Raw genomic sequence first — 11,082 nt, forward strand, 5'->3', positions numbered from 1 at the left:
AAGAGATAGAAGAATGGAGAAGATAAGGTTCAAGTATTCATCTCCTAACTTTTTTACTCCTCTACTTCAAACCCAATCTACAAATCAATTTTATATCCTTCTCTAATCCTTTCACTGTCCAACTTTTCATCTTTTGTTACTTTTCAGTTTGATCTTTTGTATCGGGAACTCGATTCTTTTTAGATTCTTTTAACTTATTGTAATTCTTTTCTTGTAATTTTATTCCGACAAAATGAATGGAAAATCAAAATAAAAGTTCCAGTTTGTCGCAATAAGAGTGTCTGCAATCTTTATCTTTTTTCAATATCTTTAGGGTTTTTAGAACCTAAAACTAAACTATCCGTCCTGAATCTCCTGGAGGGATGGGAGGAACCCTACAACTATACAGGAGATATATCCACCAGAAACCTATGTATCCCTGAGAAAAGTGTCTACAGGACGGGTAGGGATGATCTGTAATTGGATAAGGTTTCTCTGTTCAGAAGAATTGACAGAATGATTATACAATCCTAGGATTATACACGGTCTGGGACAATATAATTTTATTATATGGTAAAATATGATAATCTGATGAATGGTGATGAATGGTGTATTGGCGGGGCCTGGAAGCCGGGAATAGAAGGTTTAGGACCCGGTCAGTATATTCTCCAGGTTCAGTTCTTCAGTATACTCAGATACCTTCGCACCACGCGTCCCAGTCTCCAACCGTGATCAGTGTGTAACATGTACATAGACTCTGTATAGACCCGGGGAATAATAAATCAAACATGGTCTCTGTGAAATGGAAAATTCTTCTCTTTACGTCTCTACTTTCCTTATCAAGCAGTACAAATATTAACCGACATTTTAATGGAGATATCTTTATTGATCAAGGTACTAAAATGGAATGTAAATTGTTTGAATAGTCCTCTTGGATTTATGAGTCTACTTTCTTTAATCAGATTACTCTAAGAACATTCTCCACTAGCTTATCCATTTATTAACCAGTCAGATTTAAATAACAACAAAAAACACGACAAGATTGCATCTTAAGATATGTTAAAAAACATCCATTCAATGTTTAGATTTGTTGTTCTCTTGTTTCAGCATTGTTTTTAACAGTTTTATGAGGTTTTAACAAAATACAGTAGATCTGAAGGTTTTGCGAAACGAACAAGGTTAATTTATACTTATAGTTTTATTATGGTAAAGCACCACGATATACTGCACTCTGTAATTTTAAAGTTATCCTTAAGTTTTTAACGGTAACAGAGTTATTCTACAGGAACGTTTCTTGACGTTTATGTATTTTTGGAACGTATCTTGACATTTATGTATTGTAGGAACTATCTTGACATCTATAAATTATAGGAACTATCTTGACATCTATGTATTTTAGGATCTTATCCTAACATCTATATATTGTAGGAACTATCTTGATATCTATGTACTCTAAGGAACTATCTTGACATCTATGTATTTTAGGATCTTAACCTAACATCTATATATTGTAGGAACTATCTTGATATCTATATACTCTAGGAACTATCTTGACATCTTCGTATTTTAGGATCTTATCCTAACATCTATATATTGTAGGAACTATCTTGATATCTATGTACTCTAAGGAACTATCTTGACATCTATGTATTCTGGGAACATATTTTGACATTTATATAATGTAGAAACCTAGATTAATGTCGATCTATTCTAGGAGTCTAGAGTATATAAACATGTATTTATTCTAGGAACCTAGATTTATGTTTATGCATTGTAGGAACCTAGATTAATATTCATGATGGGTTTCCAGCCCTCTATCAGGGTTTATCGGCTTCAAATCTTCTCCAGGCCATTTTTAGAACGTTTTAAACCAGCTTCGTTGAAAATGGTTTAAATCTGTAAAAATGTATTTAAAAAATCTAAATCCCTCCCAAATATGGACGAATTCCATCGGACTATCCCCTAAATTATCAAACTAAGCTATTCTTCTCAACGTTCATTTTGTTCCTTCAAAGATTTGTAAAAATAAACTTGTTTCTTTTACAATCTTTTTGATAATCATCTGATACTTGCTTTGTCATTCGATATATTGAGTATTATTCTCAACTTTTCATTCTATTCATTATATACTTGCATTTCTTGCTTACACGCCCCAAGTATAAATAGAAGTGCCTTTAACTTTTAGCCTTGTCATTTCATAGAGTAAAGAAATTCATCGATCTAGCACGAATCAATAGTGTCATGTTCACCTTAGAAAGAATGTACGCTACCCAAAGATAATAAATTGTACCTTTCTTCTTTCCTCTTTGAATTCCTTCATAATTATTTTCTTATATGTCTCAATCCTCTTAAATCCCTTTTTATTTATAATTTAATCCTTTTTCGATCCTCTTGAATCTTCTTTCTTTCCTGTTTCGATCTTCTTTCTATTCTTTTCAATCTTCCTTAAATCCTTTTAATCCTTTCTATTTTTGTTTCGATCCTTTTTCTATCCTCTTTAATTCTCTTTCAATCCTTTCTATCCATTTCGATCCTCTTGAATTCTCTTTCTATCCTGTTTTGATCTCCTTAGATCCTCTACAAATATGTCTAAACTTTTTCGATCCTTTTCTATCCTCATAATGTCGTTTAATTGTCTTTGTATTTTATTTCAATCCTGCTTTTTCTGTTTTAACCTTATTGATCTTTTTTGTCTTCTTTCTATTCTCTTCTTTTCCTCTTCTTCTCCTCTTCTTCTCCTCTTCTTCTCCTCTTCTTCTCCTCTTCTTCTCCTCTTCATCTCCTCTTCTTTTCCTCTTCTTCTCCTCTTCTTTTCCTCTTCTTCTTCTCTTCTTTTCCTCTTCTTCTCCTCTTCTTTTCCTCTTCTTCTCCTCTTCTTCTCCTCTTCTTCTCCTCTTCTTCTTCTCTTCTTCTCCTCTTCTTCTCCTCTTCTTCTCCTCTTTTTCTCCTCTTCTTCTCCTCTTCTTCTCCTCTTCTTCTCCTCTTCTTCTCTTCTTCTTCTTATCTTCTTCTCCTCTTCTTCTTCTCCTTTTCTCCTCTTCTTCTCCTCTTTTTCTCCTAGTTCTAAACTAAGTTCTTCTCCTAAGTTTCTACCCCCTTTTATTTAAATTTTGTTCTCCCAAACACACGATGATATGTCAGTTTTTGCATATTATGATGGAATAGAGGACAAATGATCACAGATATAAAAGTTGGGTGGGTGAATGGATGGATAATATCAATTAAACTCTCATTACAGTCTCGGTATTCGTCCTCTCATTAAGATGATGATCAGAGTCCGGAGTAATCTCTCCAGTTTAGACATAATCTTTAAATCTTCCATTACAGGGTGCGGATACAACCTATGTGAGAGGGTGGAGAACTCCTACGCTCTACGCGAGGGAGCAGAGTGTCAATGTCAGTGTCCAGCTGAGCGGTCAACCTACAAGGAGGATACTAGAGAATGTGTCAATGATTTACAAAGTAAGATTAATAATTATGTGTCTGATGCCCCCCCCCCCCCTGTACTGTTAGTATAAACTTTTGGGCTGGATGATAACGGATTCTTGTCCTGGTTTATTATTACTCTCACTAACTAGGAGTTTAATCAACACTAGTTTCAATATGAAGATGGGAAAGTTATATTGGCGGAGATTATATTAGCGGAGAATGAACTATAATGAGAGATTTATATTAGCGGAGAATGAGTTAAAAGGGGAGATTTATATTAGCGGAGAATGAAATATAATTAGATATTTATATTAGCGGAGATTGGGTTAAAATGAGAGATTTATATTATTGGAGAATGAGCTAAAATGAGAGATTTATATTAGGCAGAGAATGACTTAAAATGGGAGATTTATATTTGCGGAGAATAATTCAAAATTAGAGATTAACATAAGTGGAGAATGAATTGAAATGAGAGATTCATATTAGCGGTGAATGAATTAGAATATGAGAGATTTATACTAGCGGAGAATGAATTTAATTGAAAGATTTATATAAGCGGAGAATTGATATCAAGGAGAGATTTATATAAGCGGAGATTAAATTGAGACGAGAGATTAATGTTAGCGGATAATAGCCTTGACCAAAGTTGAAGTGTGAATACAAGATATTATCACGTGAGCATTCTTTATTCAGTATTGTTGCAATATAAATACTACTCATCATACACTTCCCACTCAACCTGCCTTCAATACTTCCCACTCAGCCATTATACTTCCCACTCAGATTTCATACTTCTCACTCAGCCTTCATACTTCCCATTCAGCCTTTACACTTCCCACTCAGCCTTTATACATCCCACTAAACCTTTATACCTCCCACTCAGCCTTTATACTTCCCACTAAACCTTAATACTTACCGCTCAGCCTTTGTACTTCCCAATCAACCTTCCTACTTTCCACAAAGCCTTCATACTTCCCATTCAACCTTTACACATCCCACTCAATCTTTTTAGTTTCAACCCGACCTTTCTACTTTCAACTCAACATTTATGCTACCAACTCAACCTTCCTACTTCCGACTCAATTTTCCTATTTCCCGCTCAGCCTTCATACTTACAACTCAACCTTCATACTTCCCACTCGATCTTCATACTTTCCACTCAACCTTCCTACTTCCCACTCGATCTTCATACTTTCCACTCAACCATTATAATTTCCACTCAACCTTCCTACTTTTAGCAAAGCCTTTCTATCCCCCTTCTATCCTCCTTCTATCCCCCTTCTATCCCCTTCTATCCCCCTTCTATCCTCCTTCTATCCTCCTTCTATCCTCCTTCTATCCTCCTTCTTTCCTCCTTCTTTCCACCTTCTATCCCCCTTCTATCCCCCTTCTATCCTCCTTCTATCCCCTTTCTATCCTCCTTCTATCCCCCTTCTATCCAAAGTTAAACTCTACCTTTCTCTTTCGTTGGTTTCTGTTTAATTACTAAACGGCCATCTTTGGTTACAATCATTGATTCTATAAATATTATATTTCAATTCTGTCACGGAAGTTACACCCTCTGATACATAATCTAAATCACGGTTGGTCAATTTTAACCTTTTTTATATTTATGGTGGAGGGGCAAATTATGAATGCATTAAAAATAAACGTACATTTTTAGTTAGTAATTTAATTGTGAAAGGTAATTTCTTTCGAACGTTTAAAGTCAATCCTTTTCATATCACAACGTATAAATATTCTGGAAGATTTCACCCAAGGTTTGAGAAAAATGAGTTGAAGGACTTGTGATTATAGGAGTTAGGATTCGTTTTCTCTCTATCCCTAGGCTTCGATATAAGATTGATACAGGAAACCCAATCCGTGGATCAGTAGTGAGCAATCAGATGTCAGAATTCTAAGAATGTTAAGAATATCTAGCAGTAATTCAAACCATCTAACCAGCTAACCGTCTATTTAAACCAATTATATCCAGTTAACCTTATATTTAAACCAATCCTATCCAGCTAATCTTCTATTCAAACCAATCCTACCCAGCTAACCTTTCATCTAAACCAATCCTATCCAGCTAATCTTCTATTTAAACCAATCCTACCTAGCTAACCTTACATTCAAATCAATTATATCCAGCTAACCTTATATTTAAACCAATCCTACCTAGCTAACCTTTCATCTAAATCAATCCTATCCAGCTAACATTCTATTTAAACCAATCCTATACAACAAACCTTCTATTTAAACCAATCCTATACAGCTAACCTTACATTCAAATCAATTATATCCAGCTAACCTTCTATTTCAACCAATCATACACAGCTAACCTTACATTCAAATCAATTATATCCAGCTAACCTTCTATTTAAACCAATCCTACCCAGCTAACCTTACATCTAAACCAAATCCTATCCAGCTAATCTTCTATTTAAACCAATCCTACCCAGCTAACCTTATACTTTAACCAATCCTATCCAGCTAACCTTACATATAAACCAATCCTATCCAGCTAACCTTACATATAAACCAATCCTATCCAGCTAAGCTTACATCTAAGCCAATCCTATTCTGCTTCTCTTACATTTAAACCAGTCTAGGTAGGACTAAACTTATCTATAAACCAATCCTATTCAACTAACATTACACCTAAACCAATCCTATTCAGCTAACCTTACATCTAAAACGCTGCCACTTATATAACTTTGCACCCAACTTATCCTACCCGGAGACTCTTTAATTTAATTCAGATCAGTCTTAGCTAACCATCTAATACTATATAAACCTACTTGTCAAAACCAATTCTTCTTTAAATATTTCCCCCCCAAGCACTTATCTTAAACCGATTCAAATTCTGTCGTTTTATCCTTCGCATCATTATCTGGTCAGATGGATTTATTTTATCTAATTTGATAATGAATCGATTGTTTAACGCTTAACGTTGTGTTTTTATCTTTAGGTTTCGTGTTCCTTCAGAATATATTGGATGTATTTTTATATCCGTAGGCTTAGCTCTGCACATTTAGAAATATGATGGAATATTTATAAAACATTGACCATGAACATTAATAATCTGAGTATGAAGAACACACCTTCCTTCCTTCATAGCCTTACTTTTTTCCTTCTTGTTTCCCTTCCTTACACATGAACCTTCCATAGCCACCCCCATTTCTTTCTTCTTCATACCCCTTGCTTGTATGCCTTCCTTTCTTCCTTCCTTGTACACCTTCCTTTCTTCCTTCTTTACTTCCTTCCTTATAAACCTTCCTTTCTTCCTTCTTCACTTCCTTCCCTATACACCTTCTTTACCCACCCGCCTTCCTTTCTTCCTTCTTGTCCACAGAGTAATTACTCTATGCTCTTGTCTATATTTCAATCACATCTTTCTTCCTTGCCTCTCTTTCTTCCTTACTCGCCTTTATCTCTGTCTTCTTTCCTTCTTTCCTGAGACAACTTCCATCCTCGCCTTACTTTCTTTCTTCTTGTCTATCTTTCCTGAGACACCTTCCATCCTCGTCTTCCTTTCTTTCTTCTTGTCTATCTTTCCTGAGACACCTTCCATCCTCGTCTTCCTTTCTTTCTTCTAGTCTATCTTTCCTGAGACACCTTCCATCCTCGCCTTCCTTTCTTTCTTCTTGTCTATCTTTCCTGAGACACCTTCCATCCTCGCCTTCCTTTCTTTCTTCTTGTATTCCTTCCTCACAAACCTCCCTTTCTTACGTCCCTACTTTCCGTACAACTTCTTCCTATTCTCCCTTATTCTGCAAAATAAATAAATAACTTAGTAAACCGCACTGGTACCATGATGTCACAATGTTATACAGGCGTATCCAAGCAAACAGTCCTTTCAAATTAACCAAAAACCACTAAAGGGGGGGTGGGGTGAGGTAGAGGAGTTTTTAATTCCTAAAAACATCAATAAAATAAGTGGAAATAAATAATGCCTTAAAAGTATTTTTACGTTTTTTGGTCTTTGTGTGTACAAGAGGGAGGGTGGGGGGGTCAGTGATTGTAAGATTTTTTTTCGGAAATCCAATTGAAAATGTTTATATTTGCCAAGATTGAGGATACGACCAATATAAAGTCAATATTTGCAAAGCAATAAATTTTCCTTCTGGGCCCAGGTATTCAGTATAGTGTATACTGTATAGGTTTAAAGATAGGTAAACAAATATTTAATTAACTATTGGACTCTCCCTGTCAACTTCCATCTTTTCCATGTAAACTTCCAACATCTTTTAAACAATTTGGCCTCTCCCTGCCAACTTCTAAACCCTCCCTGTCAACTTCCAGTCTCTCTTTGCCTACTTCTAGATACTCCAGCCTTTTCCTTTCAACTTCCAGTCTTTCTTCAAGCATCCGGTCTCTCTCTCTCTCTATCAACTTCCAGTCACTCTTTAAACATCCGGCCTCTCTTTGTAAACTTCTAGACTACCTGTCAACTTCCAGTCTATCCATGCCCACTTCCAGCCTATTTTTAAACGTCCAGCCTCTCTTTTTTGTAAACGTCTAGACACTCTTTAAACATCCGGCCTCTTCCTTGTCAACTTCTAGTATCTTTTTAAACAATCGGCCTCTCTCTGTCAACTTCTAGATTCGGCAATCATCCAGCCTCTCCCTTTCTATCTTCAGTATCTCTTTCAACTTTCAGCCTCTCTATTAACTTCCAGCCTCTCCCTGTCAACTTCTAGACTATCTTTAAACATTCAGCCTCTCCCTTTCAACTTCCAGTCTCACTTTAAACATCCGTCCTCTTTCTTTAAACTTCCAGCCTCTCTTTAAACATTCAGCCTCTTCCTTTCAACTTACAGCCTCTCTTTAAACATTCAGCCTCTTCCTTTCAACTTCCAGCCTCTCTTTAAACATCCAGCCTCTTTCTTTCAACTTCCAGCCTCTCTTTAAACATTCAGCCTCTTCCTTTCAACTTCCAGCCTCTCTTTAAACATCCAGCCTCTTCCTTTCAACTACCAGCCTCTTTTTAACATCCGTTCTCTTCCTTTAAACTTTTAGACTCTTTTTTAACATCCGGCCTCTCTTTGTCATCTTCCAGCCTCTTTTTAAACTCTCCGGCCTCTCTCTGTCATCTTCTAAACTATTTTTAAACATCTGGCCTCTCCATGTCCACTTCCGGCCTCTCTTTAAACATCCAGCCACTTCATACTCCCCTCCCTTCTTTAAATTCCTGGTATTTCTGAACCTTTCAGCCTATCTTTAAATACATTGTTCAGTATAATGAAAAGGAATTGAGTCCTTGCCGCAAACTCAAATTTTCCAATCCTTATATCTTCGCAACCATAGGGTGTAAAACTTTGATATTTCAAACTTTGACTATTTGATCTAACAAAAATCATAGTTTGAAATAATTAAGGTCTACGACATCAGGTTGCCAAGATATATGGATTAGAAAATCAGAGTTAGTGGCAAAGACTCAGCTCCTTTACTTAAAGTCTTGTTGACTTTTTTTACAGAAAACTTTTTGAGTAAATTTTCTCCCTATCAATACTTCCTTATTCTTGTTTATTCCTCCCCCTCTATCTACTCCTAGTCCCTCTGTTAACTCCCAGTTCCTCTATCACCTCCTGGTCCCTCTATATACTTGGAGTCCCTCTATCTACTCCTAGTCCCTCTATATACTTGGAGTCCCTCTATCTACTCCTAGTCCCTCTGTTTACTCCCAGTTCCTCTATCTACTCTTAGTCCCTCTATACACTTGGAGTCCCTCTATCCACTTCTAGTCCCTCTGTTTTCTCCCGGTCCCTCTGTTTACTCCTAGTCCCTTTATCTACTCTTAGTCTCTCTATATACTCGGAGTCCTTCTATCTACTACTAGTCCCTCTATATTCTCCAAGTCCCTCTGTATACTCCTGCTCCCTCTACATACTCCAAGTCCCGCTATCTACTCCTAGTCCCTTTTTCTACTCCAAGTTCCTCTGTATACTCCTACTCCCTCTATATACTCCTATTCTTTATTTACTGTAATTTTCTATAAATAATTCTGTATTGACTGGGAGTCATCAGTTTGGAGGTTTATTATCTTCATTTAAATACAAGATTAGGACTTGAGTGTTCTAAAATTACTATCTTCAAGTCAGATTTCTCAATTACCATGAGAAACTGGAAACTACACAATCCGTACAATATCATAAAAATATAATGCCCTCCCCCCCTCCCCTCCCTACACAAAATAAAACTAGATAAAGGATTATCTCTTCTACTTCATTAAAAACTAAAATAATATAAACAGCTATATGTACTCCTAACTTCTACTCATTATAATTCCAATATAAATAAATATATTTAGCGAGTTTATCTTTGTTTGTCTGTTTGTTTGATTCTGAACCAATCGAACCAACACTCTTGTATGACCTCTCATAGGATCCATGAGAAGGTTTCAGGCCGGTCAAATTAAAAAAAAATCCAAGGAATTCTTTCTCAAAAATCCACAAGAAGTAAAAATAGAAAATCTTCAAAATATTACATTTTAAATTTATATATATGCAGAACAAAGTTAAAGGAACATAGAAAATCTATAATTATTATAAGAAAGAGGGATGCTCTGGCAGCCAGTAAACTATATAATATTTTTCCAGGATTACTCCAAAAGTTGACTTTTCCTACTCCGCTATCTCCTCCTTTCTTCCACTCGTTCTACCTCATTGCAGAAACCCATATTAAACCCATATTCAAAACTAGTGAAAGAATATTTAGCAGGCCCCGCCCTAATTATATTCCTGGTCGAAAATATTTTGTTTTGGGTGGATCTCTTGATATCTTCATTAGGTTCAAACATCAGGATCTCTTGATATCTTCATTAGGTTCAAACTCCAGGATCTTTCCAGGTTCAGACAAAGGAACTGAGTTTTTGTCACAAACTCTGATTTTCTAATCCCTACATCTTTGCAACCCAATGTCGTAACCCTTTGTTATTTTAAACTATGAAATCTCTTAGATCAAAGAAGATAAGTCTCAAATATCAAAGGTTCACAACATTAGGTTGTGAAGATATAACGATAAGAAAATTTTAGTTTGTGGCAAAGATTCAATTCCTTTTTTCAATTGTTGGTTAGTGAATATAGTAGTTTTAATATAAACCAATAAATGATTGTTGAAAAATTTGAAAATCATGGTTCCAGGGCTGTAAATTTATATTTTCATACAGCTCAGCAGTATACTTCAGAATAATTGTAATAAAAATAATAAAACTGAATATTAATATATTGATAAATATTTGCACAATAGCTGAAATTTAAGAATATAAGAATTACAATAATGATATTTTCGCAATAATAATAAAAATGATAATAATAATAATAATAACTGATTTCATGAATTCCAGCGAAACCTCCCAGGATGAATATAAGTGTCCGTGCATGAAGAATTGATCTCTCAGATTCATAATTTATATGAGTTGAATACGATACAGTAGATTTATATAATATATATCGTATTTGCGGGTAGATAAAGTGTTCACGGGCTCGGGGGGATTTATATTTATAGTGACAGCCAAGGATTTCAGGTGAATAAGTATGATAGACCTGGAACTTTTTAAATAAATCCAGCAAATATTCAATTTTTAGCCTTCAAATTTCAAGCAAGATTGGCTTTTGCAAAGAATTAGGTTATATAAAATGTAGGCTTTGAATACTTTTTACCCCCCACTTCTTCCTTCCTTCTTAACCCCCC

General features: G+C 35.5%; 1 protein-coding gene across 1 annotated transcript in view; it reads left to right on the top strand.

Moving 5' to 3' along the window:
• Nucleotides 1-672: 672 nt before the first annotated feature.
• The window catches only part of LOC111696098 (uncharacterized), a gene marked incomplete in the record, with an annotated part of 18,229 nt that continues 7,819 nt past the window's right edge, over nucleotides 673-11,082 (top strand). Inside the window, 2 exon segments of the mRNA XM_023465634.1 lie at nucleotides 673-873; nucleotides 3,307-3,441. Of these exon segments, the coding sequence (XP_023321402.1) occupies nucleotides 768-873; nucleotides 3,307-3,441 (241 nt within the window).

Source organism: Eurytemora carolleeae, unplaced genomic scaffold, assembly GCF_000591075.1.
Source record: "Eurytemora carolleeae unplaced genomic scaffold, Eaff_2.0 scaffold113, whole genome shotgun sequence".
In the NCBI taxonomy this organism is placed as follows: Eukaryota; Metazoa; Arthropoda; class Copepoda; order Calanoida; family Temoridae; genus Eurytemora; species Eurytemora carolleeae.